Source organism: Xenopus laevis, chromosome 5S (assembly GCF_017654675.1).
Source record: "Xenopus laevis strain J_2021 chromosome 5S, Xenopus_laevis_v10.1, whole genome shotgun sequence".
Classification (NCBI taxonomy): Eukaryota; Metazoa; Chordata; class Amphibia; order Anura; family Pipidae; genus Xenopus; species Xenopus laevis.
In genome coordinates, this window is record NC_054380.1 from 124,995,818 (window position 1) to 125,016,891 (window position 21,074).

Genomic DNA, 21,074 nt, shown 5'->3' on the forward strand with positions numbered 1-21,074 from the left:
GATAGCATTCCATATTGCTAAAGTACAAAGAAAAAAGGTCTTTGCAAATGAACTGGTTCAGTTTTTAACCCGTGCAGCTGCTTCTATTTTTGCTTCAAGTATATCTCTATTTACTATTTCATTCACAAATTTAGAACGCTGAAATTACTATGATCGTTGGCGGCGCTTTTGTAAAAATGACAAAAAAATTTACCCAGGAGCGTTGCCGCCTCGTAATTTCGTTCAGTACATGGAAGGATTAAGGCAAAGGGTTGAACCGGATTTTTCTACGTGTGTGACGTTATCGTTTAACCCCTACAATGCCGTTAGACAACATACGTTCATCGAGGGAACACATACATAACTTGGCCCTTGGGACGCATGTTACAAGTCCTGAGTGCCCATTATAAAATAATGGAAATATTATGTGTAAGGCTAGGCCCAGCGTGGCATGGCATTGCAGGGTTAACGATCTTCCTTTGCTTTTCGATCCTTACATAGAATGTTTTGTAATACCATCATGTCCCGTGCACAGATTATGAACCAGTTGGAGGTTTTTAAAAAAATGGAATTTAAAAAACATACAAAATGCTAGGCCCCCTGTCATTGGGCAGCACTGGGTCGTCGCCAGGCTGTCTCTTCCCTCTGATTGCTGTTATTGTTTGTGGTGGAATGGCTGTTTTGTTCTGAGATATTGTCTTCTGTTTTCTGCTGGCCCACTGGCCGAGAGATGGTTGCCTTCTCTTCTCCACCCTTTTTCCGTGCCCGAGCTGGCATTGTGAGCAGCACCAATATACAGACAATGTGGAGGCAGTAGTACCAGGAGCTGCATCAAATGAAAGTGTATGGTTAGATGGGCATTGCTATAGGAACAGGAAAGAAATGGCACAACTCTGTACTAACTCAAACAAAAATGTGCCTCAGTGAGTAGGACTATAAAGTCTACTCTTAGGGGCAGATTTATCAAGGGTCGAATTTCGAAATTCAAATTAAAAAATAAAACCGAAATGTATTAAAAAAAAAAAAAATTTTTTGTGTGGGTGAATAGGCTGTATTCGATCATTCGAATTAAAGATTTTTTTTTTTTAAAAAAAAACATTGATTTTTCAAAGTTCACCAATTGACTCCGTATATGTTCTAGGAGGTCCCCCATAGGCTCCAACAGCAATTCGGCAGATGGTGAATGGTAGAAGTTTATTTTTCAAATTCAAAATCGAATTTGGACTGTTCTCTAGTCGACGTACTTATAATTTTCACTTCGACCCTTGATTAATCTGCCCCTTAAAGACGTGGTCAACCTTATTATATCTCTCTGTGCTTCGAGCACCAAATATTACTTTGTAGTTGTGCGACACAGGGATTCAGTATGTTTATATTATTTTATGTCCCACTATCTTGCAGGGCTGTCTGACTGCAGGCCCAGGTCCACTGAAGAAAATGTTAAGAATCATGTCCAATCTGGGATCCTCCAAATCAGATCCCAACCTCTCACTGACTGTGAGTTGTGTTAAAGAGATACTGACATCAGAAAATAAACATTTTTATTATCTATCAGTGTCTTTGAATGCTATATATAATTTTGCCATGAAAGTATTTGCCTGATGCTTTTACATTACCTGTCTGATCCCCCATGTTCCTGTATAAGGGGGCTGCCATATTTGTGCAGCAGGAGTCCATTAGCATTAGAATCTCTAACTGACAGGTTAAAGGACAAGGAAAGGCAAAAAAATAAAATCCCATTTTTACTTTCTTTAATGAAAAAGAAACCTATCTGCAATATATTTTAATTGAAAAATGTGTACCGTTTTTATAAGAAACCTGACTGTATGCAGTGAAACAGAAACTCTGCATTCCAGTGTGACCCCTTAATGACCCAGTTATTTTCGCTCGTTGGATTATGAGGCCCCTGAAAGAATTTACCCAAACACTGGCAATCAATAGTTAGGCTTTAAAATTAGTGAGTGGCAAAAAAACCCATCCAACGATTAATCCACTGTACACCCGTCAATGAATGGTAAACTGCACTGATGATGCAGGCTTTCTGTTTGGCCGACTAGGTCCTTCTTGTACAGTGGAAATTTGAAACATTGATTAATAAATAGGATAAGTTCCACAACTGCATGTGTATGGCTACGTTCAAGTTTGCAAAAAACTGATCCAACCACCCTCTCTCCACCCTACAATATTCTTCAATACAATAGGAACTTCCTTGTACTTTATGTTACAGATACAGACAAATACAAGAAGTCCTCTGCACTCAACCCATTATCAATATATTTAATACATTGAGACCTTTTCTACCAAAAAATGCCCTCCCCTTTAAACAAAACAGGAATTGTTTGTCCATATTTTGAGATATATTTAAGCTGGCCAACTACGTCAGAGTCATCCTGGGAGCTACAACCCTTTCCTGCTACAGTCAGGTGATCCCAGTGGTGGCCAATAAAAGGGCAACCATGTTTTCACCTTGAAAGCAGCAAGTAAGTTGCAGGTAAAGCTTAGCCCCTGTGTAAAATTTAACATAGTACCCATAGTTGACTTTCTCAGGGGTAAACTTCATTCTCAGGGCCTTCTCCCAGAAAATTCACAGGCACTATCGTTATATTCACTCGTGGTCTCTGTACTAAAGGGTAACACTGGGGCAATAACCTAAGTATCAATCCTTGGCTGCACATACCCTACAGCCACACTACTACTACCCCTGCCACAGGTTCTAACCATACATTCCCCTTGCTCTTAAATGCACACTCCCTTTTCATATATATATTCTAAGTGCGGGGGTCACCTGAATTTGTGTCTTTCTGGAAAAAAATACCGGCCATCTTATATATTTATCTTATTTCCCTATTAATAACATTGGGATCAACCATCATTTATACCGGCCAGGCTGGTAAAATACCAGTCAGGTGGCAACCCTACTTATGAGGCTACTGTAAGCACTCTATATAGTAGTTGTACCCAAGCACATTTCTGAGATGTACACAATGATCTGACTGTGCTGTGAATGCAAAAATCATAATTGTCGTGATGGAGATTGCTGTCATGGATAACTTCTGAAAGGTCTACAGATTGGCCTACCAGGGTGCCAGAAGATCTCCTGGTGGGCCAAGCTGAAGCAGGCCCCAATCTAGGGGAATTTCCATCTGCCCTTGCATATTTTTAACATGGGTCCTTATAGAAACCTATACAATTTGGCACTATCTATATCTAATAACTGAAAGTCATTAGGTATAGAAAGTGGACCCAGAGTGTCCAGTTGCTTCGTTGGCCATAGGAGACCCAGTTCATGACTAAGGGTGATGGAAGATGGGGAGATATGCCACTCAAGGTTAAATCTGCGCTACTACGCTCCCTGAGAATGCCTCACCTCCAACAATAAAGTAAATCACTGGTGGGAAAATTTGGTGAAGTTTCTTTGCAAGACAACAGGGAAGAGAGAAATCAAGAAAGAGGACAGATGAATTTTCCATTCGATGACTTTCATGGGACAACAGCACAATAATGATAAGAGAACCCATACTGATATGGAAACCAGCAGGCAGTTATAGGTAAGAAAACACATTTTAGAGCAGTATGGTAAGGGCAGTATACAGACAGTATGGTTATATCTGGGTTAGACTAGAGTATGCCCAAAGAAGAAGGCTAAAGTCATATCAGGAAATATTGGGTAGTATTTGTAGGTAGCAAGAAACAGTTTTCATTGTCCTCCATTGGGACAGTAAACTAGTATTCCCTCACAAGCCATTGAAATCTATTTCTAGACGTCTCCTAACCTCATCGTGTGACATAAGCCTCAGTAATACTCTGTAGTCACTAGTACTTACCTATAAAACTGTAGTGAGGGTTTTACAGATAAAAGTACAAAGGGTGCCACAGTATAACTTATGGCCACTTGTGTTGCAATCCAGGTAATGACATCATACACAAACATGAGCTCAGAAGAGTGTAGAAAATGGTGCCTGACGTTGTTTCTTATCTAAAAAAGAAAGTAACATTTCTCTATTTCAGTGTTGTTACATGTGCATTTTCAGTTCAGTATCATATCCTAAAAATACCCTAAAATATCAGCAAAAAACAATTGCACAAAATAGCAATACATTTACAAATAACTTAACAACCATAGAATATTTTTAATTAATGTATTATGTAAGTTCTTTATGTTTCATACAGCAAAACATTTTTTTGGGTTAATATCCCCTTTAAATGATATAAGGAAAGCAATGGGAATCTAAGGTAGGCTGGGAAGGAGCATATAATTCATTCAAGAACCAAATATGTCCTGTGTACATCCAGTTGGCCAGTACCAGCTTAGCAGGATAGTTTAAAGGGCAAGTCAACCCCCAAATAAAAATGTGACTAATAAAAGAAAACATAATTCGAAGCAGCTTTCCAATATACATCTATTAAAAATTTTCAGGCCATTTAAAGTTATTTGTAAAAACAATTGCTATTGAAAGCAGCAATGGCTTAGCTCTTGGTTGTTACTTTTTAAACAATCCTGCAAAAGTCCCCCAGCAGGAAAGACAGGTCTGTTAATCAGCTGCCTTGTCCTACATTGTATACAAATAACAATCATAGAATATTTATAATTAATGTATTAAGTGAGTTACTTAGAAATAAGTATTATAAGGCAAAACATTTTACATTTACACTTGCCCATAACAATCTCCAATCAGGTCTTTAATTATATTATTAATTAATTATTAATAATGTAATAATGAATTTTTTAATTTGCAGTAGATATGTTAAAGCTTTTTGCAGATTGGTTGCTCTTGGCATTTGCCTTTTAGGACCTAGAAATTTGCCTCTTCATTCATAGAGATTAGGATCCAATCTCAGTTTGGCTAGCTCTTGCTGTGTGGATATTATTCCATCATGGTGTAATCTCTCTGAAAATGCCCCCCTTACCCTTCTTGCAGCCAAGGTCATCAGGCTCCCAGTGAAAAAGGTCAGGTAATATCCTGGGTACACTCCATGCCAAACAGCTGACAGCAAGAAGGTCCGAGCTGTGGCATTGTATGTGGCTCGCTCATAACATACTCTGAGGGAATAGGATGAAGCACATTATTAGTGACATGTACCCCGAAATAACTCACTAATCTTACTACTTGCAGGCAGTTAATGACTTCCTCCCCCCATAAAGTGCCTAAAATGATACATTATATTATAATATAAGAAGAAGAAAATCAAATGCTAACGCAAGTGTTCCGTTATTTAACCTTTGTTCTGCCACTCTCCAATATAGGGGCAAATTCACTAAGATTCGTAGTTGTGCCAGACGCAACTTCGCCGCTCTTCGCCGCACTTCGCCAGGCGTAGTTTCGCCAGCGCTCCGCAAATTCACTATAATCCGAAGTTGCGCACAGGGGTAGCGTAAGGTTGCGGAGTTGCGCTAGCGTTGATTCGCTATATAAAGCGAAGTTACGCTAGCGAAGGCTAATTTTTGCATACGGCGCGAAATTCAAATTTCAATGGAGGAACACGTATCTGCACTACAAATGCCTAGAAAACCTTCAAATCAGCAAATAAAAATTTTATTTTGCCCTACACATGTGCCCACTGTCTAGGTAAGTTGCCATGAGTCAGGAAATGTAGGGGGGAGGAAGGGGAGCCCCAAAAAAATTTCGATCTTTTTCAGCCTATCAGCCATCATGTAGAAAACACGCCAGCGTTTTTTGGGACTTTTTTTTAAACAATCCCTATCTACTCTATTGCGCTTCGGCAGGTCTGAGGTGGCGAAGGAAGTCTAGCGTAAAAGGTAGCGTTCAGTACACTGCGCAAGTTAGTGAATTTGCGTAGTTTCGTCGCTAGCGAAACTTCGCCTGGCGTAAGGTTGCGAAGTAACACTAGCGAAACTACGCGGCTTAGTGAATTTGCCCCTTAGTCTGCTAAAAAAAATAATAATTGGAACATTAAATTATCACAATAAGGATTTTTTTAAATTTTATTTGGGACCAAGTACAAGGTACTGCTTTGTTATATATATTTTAAAGAGGTTGTTCACCTTTCAATAGTAAAAGCTAGTAGTAGTGGTAGTGGTAAAAGCTAGTGGTATAATAATGATGTGTTCATAAATGCATAAAAACCGACCCATGTGTGAGAGCCATTTGCTAAATAAATTGAAAGCTACATACCCACCAACTGCTTAGAGCGCCCTCTGTGGTTAGGTCTGGGTGGGCAGACAGAATTGCAAAAATGTAATTTACTGACATGGGAAGCATCCACTGATGCTTCTCTGTTCAGTTCTATTGCTAATAATAAGACAGGAACAATAGAACAGACCAGAGAAATATCAGGAGGCATCAGTAATATTAACTTTTGCTGTTCTATCTGGAATCCACATGGAAACGACTATAGAGAGCACTCTTGTAACAAAGGTTCTTCCACAGTACCCGCAGCTGCAGTACGGCCATAACTAGTATAGAGTCGGTTATGCTCACCTACCTCTTGAGCCAAACTGCCGTCTGTATGTTCCAGTGATCGATAAACATTTTAAAGCTTGTCGAGAACTGTAACGCAAAAACAAATTGAAGGTTATTCATCTTGAAGAACATCAAGTAATTGAACTATTGCGACTAAACTGAACTGATGTACAGCAAGCCTGTTAAGTGTTTGAAATCATTTCACATGGTATTATAATAATATCAGCTCCATCCACGCGTTTTGTATCTACAGAAGGAAAAGGCTTGGCACTCGCTATAAACTAACGGCTGATCCAATTACAGGGATTGTGAGCCTGACGCCTTCCTGACATTTTCCGTTTATACGCCCGCAGCAACATTCTATAAAATGCACTGGCTTGTTGTCAGACTAATGCGCTGCTGTAAATACTCATGCAATAAAATAACCGGACCTGCTAAACATGGACGGGTCTTTGCATTATTCACAATAACATTGATTTTTAGAAGATGCAAATCACTCAAGGAGGCAAAATGAGGTATAATCAGTGCATTTGGAAACAAGCACATATATTGGCTTTCCATAAAAAGTATCATGGGCAGGTGTCCTGAGCCAGTTTTTTACATAAAAAATACTGTATGCCTAATGCAAATATCAATGTATGAAGTGTGAGGAGCACAAAGATTCATGTTATGGGTCAAAACATAAACTGTATTGGAGCCTTCTGACTGGGCAGGTGGGAATCCGGGAGAAAACCCGATGGGTCACACTACCCCAGGCTCACTGCTTTCCCGGGATGGGAGGATTTTTTCAAAAGAGGGGGCTGGTCTGATGGGCCCTTGAGGTGGTGGTCCCCAGACTCTCCAATTTGACACTGCCTGTTTTTGTGAATGAGGTCCTGGGTGTGTGACTATACACTTTAAAGAGATACCGACATTGTCCAGGTTTTGTCATAGAGAACATTCTGTTTGTTGGACCATTGCTACTAGTATTAAAGGAGAAGTAAAACCCTGAATATAGCTAAAAATGCCATGTTTTATATACTGCACTTATTGCACCAGCCTAAAGTTTCAGCTTGTCAATAGCAGCAATGATCCAGGACTTCAAACTTGTCACAGGGGGTCACCATCTTGGAAAGTGTCTGTGACACTCACATGCTCAGTGGACTCTGAGCAGCTGTTGAGAAGCTAAGCTTAGGGCTCGTCACTAATTATCCAGCAGAAAATGAGTAAAATGTGTACTGTATATTGTGAGTGGGTCCCTAAGCTCAGTAAGTGACAGCAGCACAGAGCATGTGCAGTGAATCCACAGAAAAGAAGACGGGGAGCTACTGGGGCATCTTTGGAGACACAGATCTTTACTGCTAAAGGACCGTGGTTGCCTTGGGCTGGCACAGAAGCACAGAACATAATTTACAACATTTTTACCCAGCTTCTTTAGTTAAGCTTTAGTTTTCCTTTAAGGATCAAAATTCCACGGATCTTCTATAGGTGCTTGTCATAGATGGAAAAATATCTTGGGTAGCCTTATACCTGGCCTGTGACAATATGATTAACTGCTTAGCTATAGCCTAAGGTTCATATATACAACGACCACCTACCTCTATTTGTTTAATATCTAAATTTGACACCAAATCCCAGTTTTCTTCTCCATTTTTATCGTAGCCTTGGAAACCGAACCCTGCAGCATTATTGATAGCATCAGCTTAAAGGAGCAAGAAAAAGGCAATGGTTAATTGTCTGTAGCACACACTAATGTCACAACTAAAGCTGCCTTCTTTAGCACTACTCTTTAGCACTGATTTATCTTTTCCTGATTATTTATAACATTTCTGTTTCTTTATTGTAGGAGGGTCAGGATTGAATTCTCTATATCAGATTTAGCCTAACTTGTTGGGTTGGGTCTGGTAGTTTGTTCCCCACCAAGGTGTAGGCAATCCCTTTGGAAGTTGGGAAATCTCTACTGGTCCAGGTATGTTAGGTAAGGTTCTGCTCATTCAGTGCTGTTCAATTCTATACAAACTTCGGTACAATTATTTATACAGCGTGTTTAAGGGCCAGACTATATAAAAATGATGATGTGATACAAAGAATTCTATGGATTCCTTAAACAAGTGCTTTTCAGACTTTTTAGTCCATGGTTCCTTTTAAGGACTTGTATTACACCACAGACCATCATAGGTCATATTTCACAGAAATATGAAAACTTTGCTGTATCATTCAAGATACTGAATAACTAGAACAGTGATCCACAACATGTTGCTCACCAGCTCATTTGATGTTGCTCCCAGTGACTTCAAAGCAGCTGCTTATTTCTGAATTTTTGTTTTGTTTCATTAAAAACCAGGTGTACTGCTAAACAGAGCCTCCTGTAGGCTGCCAGTCCACATGGGGCTACAGATAGTCAATCACAGCCCGTATTTGGCACCCCTAGGGACATTTTTCATGAATATGTTGCTCTCCAATTTCTTTTACTTTTGAATGTTGCTCACGGGTAAAAAAATAAAAATAAGTGTTCATCTCAATTCTAACCATAATTGCAAGGTGGGATTTCAGGAACATCTAAAACAACCTTTTTTACCCGTGAGCCACATTCAAATGTAAAAAGAGTTGGGGAGCAACACAAGCATGAAAAAGTTCATTGGGGTGCCAAATAAGTGTTGTAATTGGTTATTTGGTAGCTCCTGTGTGGAATGGCAGCCTACACAAGATTCTACTTGGCATTATACTTAGTTTTTATGCAAATAAAACTTGCCTCCAAGTCTGAAATTCAAAAATAAGCATTTGCTTTGAGGCCACTGAGAGCAACATCCAAGGGGTTGGACAGCAACATGTTGCTCGTGAGCTACTGGTTGGGGATCACTGATCTACAAGAACAAATAGGCATTCTGCCCAAATCAGATTCAGACTGGGCCCTCTCAGACAGTTTCCCCTGGTCCCCTAACTGGACTGGAGGAACCTCTGCCTTAAGGACTCCCAGTTAAATTACTGGGGTGCCAAATGCTGATGTGTTGAGGAGGGTTGATGTGCCAAAAGCATTAGATGAACCTCAGTGGAAGGTGAAGAGGAGGGATTCTTTGATAAATGACTACATAGAATGAGGGCTTGCTCCTACATGTAATTCAGTCTAGAAATTAGAGTTAAATTTAGGATAACCAGTTACAGGCTGATTAGGATTATTACCCAAGCATGATGGGTTCCAGCTCTAAAGATTCGGTTTTAAATCACAAGGTGCACCACAATTCGGTCCCAACAATCTAGGGCTATGACCCTGTACATGTAATACTATTGACTGTAACTATGATCCTGCCTGACTGTAAAGTGCTAGAGTGAACTTATTTATTATACACAAAGTTGAATTTACAAATGGAAGCACAATGTGCAAAAATCGATGTGCCATTTTTAGTAACCACAATGCACCATTTGCTGTGGCAGAACTACCAACTGGGCCCGCACTCCCTCAGGGTCCACCAGATGCTCATGCCAATGTGAATTGGTCTCAAAAATGCATCCATAGGGGGGTGGGGGGCCCGGCTGTACGGCTTGCACCCACGCGGCATCACCAATAGTTGCGTTATTGACCATTTGTTTCCAGAAATTCAATGTAATTGCAAGAGATTGAAAAATAGCTTGCAGCACAACTTGCTTGCTGTCAATTATGAATAAGCAGCGCACTTGTAGGTGAATGACATGCAACCAAGTTTTTTTTTAGGCACTTTGTACATGAATGATGTAACTTACTCTGTGTGAGTAACAAGTTAGCACCATGGTGCCAGTCAGTTGCATGTGTAAGTGCAACATGCTAAGGAAACACCTCCTCAAGGCAAATGTTAATTTCAGGGCTCCCTTGCATCCTTGGGCCCCAGTACATTGGGTGCAATTATGCACAATTGAAACAGGCTGAACCAGCACAAGGTGTAAGGTGCTTGAATGGAGTGCATTTGGGAGCCTTATAATCTGAAAGTATGACAGTCTGTGACCAGTTTTAATATCAAGAGCCCTGGAAAAAATGTCCCCTCTTGCTTTCTCCTCATACAGAGAAGGGCAATACATTCCTTCTAACATCCCAAGTTAAGAGGAACGCCACAAGATGGCAGCGTCCGTCTCATTTCGTGCAGCATCTTACCAAGTGTCCATGCAAAATAGTACTTTGGTCTTGCAGCCATTAAAGACAAGTAGAGATAAATGATCCTCGTGAGGACAGATGATGCTTCCTGAAATTCCTCATCGATGTTGTATTCCACTGGCAATATCCGCGTGGCCGTCATGTAAAATGCTAAGGAGACTGCACAGACTATCACTTTATGAATAACAGTCGACTGAAAGACAAAAAAGGAAACTGTGTGAAAAGAGTCATCATTTCTCTAGCTGCCCCCCCCCTCAGTTCTACTGTATATTCTGCCAGGACTTTATCAATGGACAGATAGAATGTCAGCCTTCCAAGGATCTCCAGATAAGCAATAAAGCAAATGCTAGCTAATAACCCCTAATATTGTGCATCCTCCATCTAATACATGGTTTATCTTATCAATGGGGACAATATCATGAAATTGCACTGGATAATTTATCACATGCTGCAGCAAATACATGTGATAATAATCAGAAGTAGTTCAAAGATATGACTTTATTTGATACCCCAAGCAAGCTATTCCGATCAAACCACCTGACCTAAAAAGCTTGGGGAGAGTTTGCCTATTTACTGAGTAAGCCAATGGCTTATAACAACAAAGTGTAACTGATCCACCCACCAGTAATACCACCTGGAAGAAAACAGGAGTCCTGATGGTTGGACAGACAGAAACTCTGCAGGGATCCAGTCCTAACTGGGGCTTGGGACTGAAACAAAAGGATTGAGTAGTCATGCTCAACGGCAGGGGTGTAACTACAGAAGAAGCAGACCCTGCAGCTGCAAGGGGGCCCAGGAGGTATAGGGGGCCCCATGAAGCCCTAATTAATGAGCAATTTCAATTTATACTGTTAAAACTAGACAACCTCTGGATATGTTGGGGGCCCTTAAATTAATTTGCTGTCAGGCACAGTAACATCAAGGTATGTCACTGTTAAACAGCCAGTGTTTTTGGGGTACTCTAACCAGGGAGGCCTATGGAGCCCCAGTCATTCCTGATGGCAACCCTCTCCATCATTCCTGACGGCGAACCTCCCTATCATTCCTGATGGTGACCCTCCCTATCATTCCTGAAGGCGACCCTTCCTATCATTCCTTATGGCAACCCTTCCTATCATTCCTTATGGCAACCCTCCCTATCATTCCTGATGGCAACCCTCCCTATCATTCCTGATGGCAACCCTCCCTATCATTCCTGATGGAGACCCTCCCATGGCCTGAAACTACTTTGGAGCTAAATGAAGGCATCCAATGCCTATTTATATTTAAAAATATATTTAGCAGTAGGGTTATCATTTTTTTTAAGTGACTCAGAGGCATTAACCGCATGAAGCCCTAATTAATGTGCAATTTCAATATATACTGATAAAACTAGACAACCTCTGTATATGCTGGGGGCTCTAAAATGAATGAATCAGGCCCAGTAACATCAAATTTTGTCACTGCTAAACAGCCAGGGTTTGGGTGAGTCAGAGGCGTTTTTTGGGGTACTCTAACCAGGGAGGCCTATGGAGCCCCAGTCATTCCTGATGGCAACCCTCCCCATCATTCCTGATGGCGACCCTCCCATGGCCTGAAATTACTTCTGAGCTAAATGAAGGCACTCAATGACTATTTATATTTAAAAATATATTTAGCAGTAGGGTTATCATTTTTTCAACAGACAGCACTGTTATTTTAGGCACAAATCATTCTCTGCATACAGTATTTTCATTTGTACATATGAGCGGAAGCGACTCAATTGTGTGACTGTTGGGGTCCCTAAAATTTATTTGCTGTCAGGCCCAGTAACATCAAGTTATGTCACTGCTAAACAGCCAGAGTTTGGGTGACTAAGAGGTGTTTTTTTTGGGTACTCTAACCAGGGAGGCCTATGGAGCCCCAGTCATTCCTGACGGCGACCCTCCCTATCATTCCTGATCACCCATGGTCTGAAACTACTTTGAAGCCAAATGAAGGCATCCAATGCCTATTTATATGTAAAAATATATTTAGCAGTAGGGTTATCATTTTTTTCAACAGACAGCACTGATTATTTTAGGCACAAATCATTCTCTGCATACAGTATTTTCATTTGTACATATGAGCGGAAGCTGAAGGCCAGAATATAGCAGCTTTAGAGATAAAAATGTTTTGTGCACATCTTGGCATTCTCTAAATATTATAGGGAAAATGCATAAAATAAAAAGCCTAATTATACAAATATACATATACTGTATCTTCACATATCTATCTATATATATATACAGTATCTTTGAAGAATATTAAATTCGAAGGGAATGAATCCACATTGGATAATGCTTCTCCTGTACACATTTCTAATTTAATATTTTATATAATGATTTCATTGTCCTTTTCTGTATAAGTAATCCATGTTTTAACAAAAGGATGCGGCTGATATTGTGTTGTCACTGACGGAATTAGGAACGGGCAGATGTGATACGCACTGCTGGGCACTTACACCGAATATGCTGTGACTTGTGGATATAAATGTTGCCAGCAACACTGCTGAATCAGTCTGAAAAGACGGAATATTATATTATGGCTTGTCAGTCAGCATTATGTCGGGGACAGAAGAGAGGAGCTTTAACAGTAAGTTCAACACAGACACATGGCTAATATCGTGATCACACTGCATCTGCTTGATAGGTAGGCAAGATATTGTGTAAGCTGCAAAATGCCTCCTGTGTGTATGGATATACAGTATATATATATATATATATGTCCTCCATACAGACACATTATTGGCACTGCAGGTTTAACGCTGGGAATTTCCAGGGACAGTGCGTCCCTGACCCATAAAGCCAATCATTGATGCCCAAGGCAGATATAAATGTAATGTCACAAGGGTCTGACGAGGAAATGAAGCAAATTTCACAGTCACAGAATTCTGTATTTTAACTCCCTGGGAGAAATGAACTCAGAATATAAATGTCATAATGGCTGCAGAATACAAAGGCTCATTTCTCCGTTCTTGCTTTGGAAATGCTCTGTGTTTGTATTAAATATTCATGATCCCTTGCAAGCGACCATCACAGTGTTATAGACCGGACCACTACATGAGTCTGTGACTTAAAAAAAAATAGAAAACCATATAAAGGTGCTCCATATAATTATGAGGTTGTGGCAATGGCTGATAGGCTCATGAGTCAGAACTTTTCATTCACGTGTCTAAAGCAATTGTTCAGTGTAAAAATAAAAACTGGGTAAATAGACAGGCTGTGCAACATAAAAAATGTATCTAATATAGTTAGTTAGCCAAAAATGTAATGTATAAAGGCTGGAGTGACTGGATGTGTAACATAATAGCCAGAACACTACTTCCTGCTTTTCAACTCTCTTGGTTTCCACTGATCAGAGACTTGAGGGGGAGGGGCAAATGGTCATAACTGTTGCTTTTGAATCTGAGCTGCTTGCTAAGAATCAATTACAAACTCACTGAACAGTTATGTCCCATGTGGCCCCCCTTCAAGTCGCTGACTAACTCAGAGTTCGAGCTATTTTTGTGTACTTCAACTACGGAATAGTCCAAATTCGATTTGAATTTGAAAAAAATGTGAAAATTCGAATATCGAAATTTATCTCTTTAACTTGTCTCTTTAAAATTCGACTTTGGCCATTCGCCATCTAAAACCTGCCGAATTGCTGTTTTAGCCTATGGCAGGGGTAGGCAACCCGCGGCTCCGGAGCCTCATGCGGCTCTTCATCCTGCTTGCTGTGGCTCAGTCTTGCGGCTTTGCCTGTCACATCGTCTATACAGCCCTCACACCTGCTGGCGGCACAAGAAGCCGCCAGCAGGTGTGAGGGTTGTATAGACATCCCAGGCAAGACCAAGCCACAGCAAGATGATTCATCATGGTCCTTACGGCGGTCGCACATTCGCACTGGAGAGAGAAACCTGCAGAGACCAGCTGTAGCAGGTGCGAGGGCTATAGACATGGATGTGACGCATATTTTAATGACGTCTATAGCCCTCACCTTTAAACAGATGAGAACACTAGCATTTAATAGGGCTATTCAGTCTTTAATTTATTTCAAAGTAGGCCTACACATTGCACTTTTGTTGTTGTAACAGTTATAATTAAAAAAACTTTTAAAAGTTTATAAGCGGTGTTATGTTTTGCGGCTCCAGACTATTTTTCTTTAGTGGGAGAGGGGGCAAAATGGCTCTTTTCAGTGTCGGACTGGCCTGGTGGGATACCGGGAAAAAACCTGGTGGGCCCGACCCTCGTGGGCCCCCGCCAGGCCAGAACCCTTCTCCAGATATTTCCAAAAAAAAGAATTTTTTTCCAGCGATGCGCAACGCCGCCTGCGCATGCGCACCGAGCGGTGCTGTTGCTGGCCCGACACGTTTTAGTAGGGGGGCGGGGGGCCGGAGGGGGGCCCCTTGATAGCAGTCCCGGTGGGCCCCCCAGTCCGACCCTGGCTCTTTTGATAGTAAAGGTTGCTGACCCCTGGCCTATGAGGACCTCCTAGAACCTATTTGGAGTCAATTGGTGGACTTTAAAAATTCTTAGTTTTATTATCAAAAAACTTTGAATCAAATTCAATTGAATACGATGTTAATTCGATTCAAACTATTTGCCTATTAACATAACTTTGAATTTTTTAATACATTTTGGTTGGTCTTTTTTATTCGAATTTCAAAATTATGGGAGTTCAAAAAAACACCCATTACTTCTAAATTCGACCCTGTATAAATCTGCCCCAAGAGTGAGAGTTAGGCTTAGGGGAGTTAGTAGAGAAAGGATATTTAGGGCAGTGAGCGATAAAAATGTATGACTGCGGGCGACAAATCTCACCAAAAAGCCTCTCCATTGGAAATAATGAAAAACCGCCAGCAGTAAAACCAACACATCGCTTTGTTCTTCCGAAGTTGCTTCTGGAGAAGACTTTGGGCGACTTCTCAATTTCAGTTATTTCCAATGGAGAGGCATTTTCAAGAGAGTTGAGATTTCAAATAATCGCAGACGACAAATCTCCACTTTTCGCCACTGGTGTCATCTGTCTGCTTATCGTCTTGTGAAAGGAGTTTTTTTCTGAAATGTCAGAGTTACTCATTTAGTTTAAGTTTATTAAGTTAGTTAAAAAAATAACAGAAACCACGTTTTAATCTAAAGGGGCTCAGTTTAAGGGCAGGGGCACACAAAGCTACTGGGGGATATTAGTCGCCCAGCAACAAACAGCTTCTTCTTCGGGCGACTAATCTCCCTGAACTGCCTCCCCTCCGGCTAGAATCTACAGTAAATCACCGGCGGGATGGCACTCAGAGTGCTTCATTTTCCAAAGTCGCCTGAACTTCGGGCATCTTCGGAAAACTAAGTGCTACATTCTAGCCGATCGAAAGGCAGGGGAGATTAGTCGCCAGGAAGAAGAGGAGATTTGTCGCCAGGCGACTAATCTCCCCAAATCTGACCGTGTGTCTCTGCCCTAAAGGTCAGTTAAAGTGACAGGTCCCTGTAATCAGCTTCATTAGTTTAACTAGAGATAATGAACTCTGTATAAACCCCCTTTGAGGTGACTATCTGTCTTAAAAATAGGGAACAGTCCAATATGCATGGGGTTTATCTAATTTACTATCTCCTCTGAACTACCCCCTATCCCAGAATTATTTGTAAGAACCACAAAGTTGGACAATACAACGCTTTGTTTTCCTGCCCTAATAAGCTAAAAAAAACCAAAAACTTTGTACATTATTAAAACAGAAACAAAGAAGTATGTTAAGGACAAGTCCTGCTTGTTGAGCTCATGTTGAACCTTATTATTAGATAAAGGACCCTGACTGGTGGTCAGTCTCTGGGTGGGTAATTTATCGCTGACCTGTATACCCCTGAAACTATAACAATACTCTGAAATATGCCCATTCTTCAAAATTTTATCTGCTATTTTTCTGAGGGTGCAATGGGGCAGATACATGGTCAGTGGGTGGTGATGTTTGTAATGAGAGAGAACTGGGTGATGACTTTGATAAGAATGTGGAAGGGTTGGCAGCTGCTGCTCTAGACTACTACCTGCATGAAACCCAATGCAAAAACCCAGGAGATAAGAATCGGCTGAGTTACAATAAATCAGAGTGTGTTTTTTGGGAGAAGTGAAAATATGCCTGGATTCTCATACTAATAACAAGCTTGTGCAGGCACGTCTGCAGCAAACAGCCAAATGTGATGGAGAATAACAGCCACTCCTCTAGCAGGGGGTTACATGCAGAATTATGCAGAAAAACAGCCACAAACATAATTAACAATTAACTCTTGTGTACTGAATCAGCACCATGTGCAAACTTCTGATACAAATCATTATAGCTATTGCTGTATATAGGAATTCATAGGCCCATGCCTAGGGCAGAAGCATGGGGAGGCGGCACACAGGTGCATCCTAAAAGAATCCAGCCCCTTTCATATGCAATGACCCCTTAAATGGGGAACTACTACTAGGCCTGGATCATTACTACTATAGAGATGCTGAAACTTAAAGGAGAATTCAACCCATAAAAAAAAAAAAACCCTACCCTGGGTAGACCCCCCTCCCTCCTCTCCCGAGGCTAACTGCCCCCTGGCAAATGCCCCTACTTTTTTACTCAACCCTTCGTGCACATTCTGGCCTTGGAGTTCACGGCAGCCATCTTCTTCTTCTCTGGTAATCTTCGTGTTTACTCCAACTATGCATGCGCCAAAACTTTCGAAAAAGACCGAAGAAATAAGATGGCTGCTGTGAACTCAAGATCCCAGAATCTGAACGAAGGTGTGAGTAATAAATTAGGGGTATTTGCCTGGGGGGAGCAGGTAGGCTGGGGGGAGGGGGTCTACCTAGGGTAGGGTTTTTTTTTATTACGGGTTGAATTATTTTTTAAGGGTGGTGCAGTAAGTTCTTTATATAAATTACGCCATTTCTAGCCATCTTCATTTTTAGGGTTCATTTCTCCTTTAAATCTCAGAATACACCTATTTACTCATTGCTGTATCAAAATGTGACCCATGAACTGAATTAGCAGAATCAAATGAACTATATTCTCCTGTAGAACATAATGTGTTTAAACAAATGAATTACAAATGCAGCATTTGAACTTTCACTGCTGAAATGAACTCTTTAGAGAATACTAACTATCCATACAAACATGGCTTAATTAAGCATTTCTATCTAACATGGCCCATTCTGTTAGGGATTAAGCAGCAGTGTGAACATGTGGATTTGTACAGTTGTGCCAGAATTCCATGCATGGCTGCAGGAAACGGGGGGCGAAGGAAAAGGAAAGAAAAACATCCTTACGTTCGGACAAGGTTCTTTTTGTTCGTGCTTTGGATCTTCTTTCCCGTTGGCTTCCAACTGTTTCAGCTGATATGATCTGCCTTCAATGAAAGCAATATAGTCTTTATATGAGCATAGTGGGCCTGCCAGGATACCCATGAAATTACAGTTGTAACTTAAATACTCCAGTAGACTTGGCATGCGTCTGTAATTCAAAGATAAGCAGCTGGTGAGATACAGTGAAATGAAACAGGAAATAAACCTCCATCTTATAAACATATATATTTTGTTCTGTCTATAAGCATTGTGCAACACTCCCTGATTTATTATTTTATTCCCTTTTTGAGCTACGGTGCATTTAGACTTTCTATCCCTGGCAGCAAGCAAAACAATGCTACCAGACAAATACTGTGTCCTATTCACATGGGCAGTGAGCACACCCACTGGAAGTTCCCATTCAAATAAAAGGGAAAAAAAACACCCCCCTGATATATTATATCAATATATTAGTTTATTTATAAGCCTTAAAGGGATACTGTCATGGGAAAAACATTTTTTTCAAAATGAATTGGTTAATAGTGCTGCTCCAGCAGAATTTTGCACTGAAATCCATTTCTCAAAAGAGCAAACAGATTTTTTAATATTCTATTTTGAAATCTGACATGGGGCTAGACATATTGTCAATATCCCAGCTGCCCCAAGTCATGTGACTTGTGCTCTGATAAACTTCAATCACTCTTTACTGCTGTACTGCAAGTTGGAGTGATATCAACCCCTTTTCCCCCCCAGCAGCCAAACAAAAGAACAATGGGGAGGTAACCAGATAACAGCTCCCTAACACAAGATAACAGCTGCCTGGTAGATCTAAGAACAACACTCAATAGTAAAAACCCATGTCCCACTGAGACACATTCAGTTACATTGAGAAGGAAAAACAGCAGCCTGCCAGAAAGCATTTCTCTCCTAAAGTGCAGGCACAAGTCACATGACCAGGGGCAGCTGGAAAATTGACAATATGTCTAGCCCCATGTCAGATTTCAAAATTGAATATAAAAATATCTGTTTGCTCTTTTGAGAAATGGATTTCAGTGCAGAATTCTGCTGGAGTAGCACTATTAACTGATGCGTTTTGAAAAAAAACATGTTTTCCGATGACAGGATCCCTTTAAGTAGATACGTGTGCCCTTCGTTTTCTCCCAGGGGAGGTTAATCCAGAAGTTAGTGGAGACGTAAAAGTTATAGGAAAATAGATATATTCATGATTATCTGCAATTACACTTTCTTACTGGTTCTGGCCAACAGTCTTTTCAGAGGGGGCTAGTGAACAGCTAGAACTCACAGAAACCCCCACAACCAGCCATTGTAGAAGAATAGTAAAGTTTATTATTCATGAGTCAATGAATAAGTGCCTTGAAGAGTAAAACGCGTAAGGTTGTCTGTTCTTTATATGTTCCTGTAGTAAAGTCTGGTATTATTTTACAACACCTGGTCGAGGCATCAGCAAGCTCCATGTCATGGGGGAGATCATAAACCATTCTTTGTTTTTTAGAGACCTTATTTCATTGTATCTTCTAGCGTCAAGTGGAATTCAGGCCAATAAAAAACAGGAATGAATCACTATCTCCCTCGTGACATTGGGTTGGTTGACATCACTGATGGCATTAAGAGATATTGCACATAATACAATGTGTAACAATTATCCATGCCCTTTTATTCATTTGGCCAGACACTGTTGTACAGTTGGGGCCTTATTTATCAAAATCAAAATGTTTCTGATTATTTTAAATAAAAAAGTCAGACCAAAATAGAATCCACAATTGGACCTTAATTTTTATTAAAAAAAAAAAAAAGCACAATTTCATCATGCTTTTCAACATTGTCCAGATAAATTTACATTTTCTTTTGGGGAAAAGATCAAAAAGCTAAATGATGAACCCCAAAAGGCATCTCAATCCCCCCAAAAAAAAGAGCAGTGTGGAGTTACCATGAGATATTATTCACAGTTCTCTGACAACTATTTACGATGAATAATGAATCACTTGTGTATTTATATCATCTTGAAATATGTTTTGTTTAGCAGATCATAAAATGTATATCATCAATATTTCCCTTTATTTATTTAGCGTCAACATATTCCACAGCACTTTTATAGAGATGATACATAATTCACATTAGCCCTTGAAAAAAGCAGAGCAAGCATATTTCAACTCCGTGAGAAGGGAAAGAATCTTATAATAGCTTTAAGCTTCTTGCTAAAAATCAACTGCACGTCCAATTACTCTGTGTTTGACCCAATGCTGATCTTATTTTGTGCTGCGCCTTCAATAATAGCCTAAATGATATGATGTTCAAAACACACATGTCCAGGTTGTTTAGGCTATTATTAAGTGATAATATCTGATGATTATTAGAAATGGCTGCAACTTGGGCTTTTTAAATATACCATGTACTCTAATATGAAAATATTGGTAGTGCACTTTATATTTTCCTTTGAACTCTAAAGCTGGCATTCATACACCGATAAAATAGTATGAAACTATCCTGACCATTTTCTATGGACCATCGACTGGGCAGGTTGGCCTGTCAAAGCTGCATTGGCAGATAAAGAAGTAAATTGGAACTGCTGCTCCTCTTGCTTTCCTGTTGTTCCGATGGTTTGGGATGGCCTAAATGAACAGAACAATAAAAAGGTGGCCATACTGTTCTATGTATGGTCCATATTATGGTCTCCATCTGTTGGGCACACATGCCACCTACAGTACAGGGTATGCCTGGTTGGGCATTTTCATAACTAGGCATTGAGAAGACTTGGCATCTCTGCACAAAACTCAGTTGAGAATTATACTTACTGTCAAGACAACTGGGACTAAATAATATGAGTGTTATCTTGAAGCATCTATTCATCAATTTTTATCATGCCTTGTTACACAGATCTCTTTGATGCACTTTAAATGACAAATGTACTTATCAAGATCCTACCAGATGATCAACTATCTCTCTAGTTACAAATCTAATGCAGCCTATCCTAGGATATAAAATGCACAATGGGTACACTCCAAAGTGCCATTTACATCCTCCATATATGGATGTCAGGACTTACCTGTTCTCGAACCCAGGTCTGCTTCCAATCAAGCAACAAGGAGTTGCTTCCAATGGGCTTATAAAGCTCCTGAATTGAATGATTGAAAACACTTGATGTATATGAGTTGGGCGGAGATCAGCAGGAAGAGAGCAACCCATGACCATCAGGATCGTTGACTCAAATCCATTCTGAAAACCCACAGTGGCTGAGTAGGTTAATGCCGACATAGTTCATCAAGCAGACC

At 40.4% G+C, this 21,074-nt stretch overlaps 1 protein-coding gene across 1 annotated transcript in view; it reads right to left on the bottom strand.

The window, feature by feature from the left end:
* Positions 1-1,068: 1,068 nt before the first annotated feature.
* The window catches only part of mboat2.L (membrane bound O-acyltransferase domain containing 2 L homeolog), a gene marked incomplete in the record, with an annotated part of 107,084 nt that continues 87,078 nt past the window's right edge, over positions 1,069-21,074 (bottom strand). The window contains 7 exon segments of the mRNA NM_001097001.1: positions 1,069-1,112; positions 1,113-3,955; positions 4,888-5,020; positions 6,424-6,488; positions 7,979-8,082; positions 10,504-10,696; positions 17,770-17,953. Coding sequence (NP_001090470.1) covers positions 3,800-3,955; positions 4,888-5,020; positions 6,424-6,488; positions 7,979-8,082; positions 10,504-10,696; positions 17,770-17,953 — 835 coding nt within the window.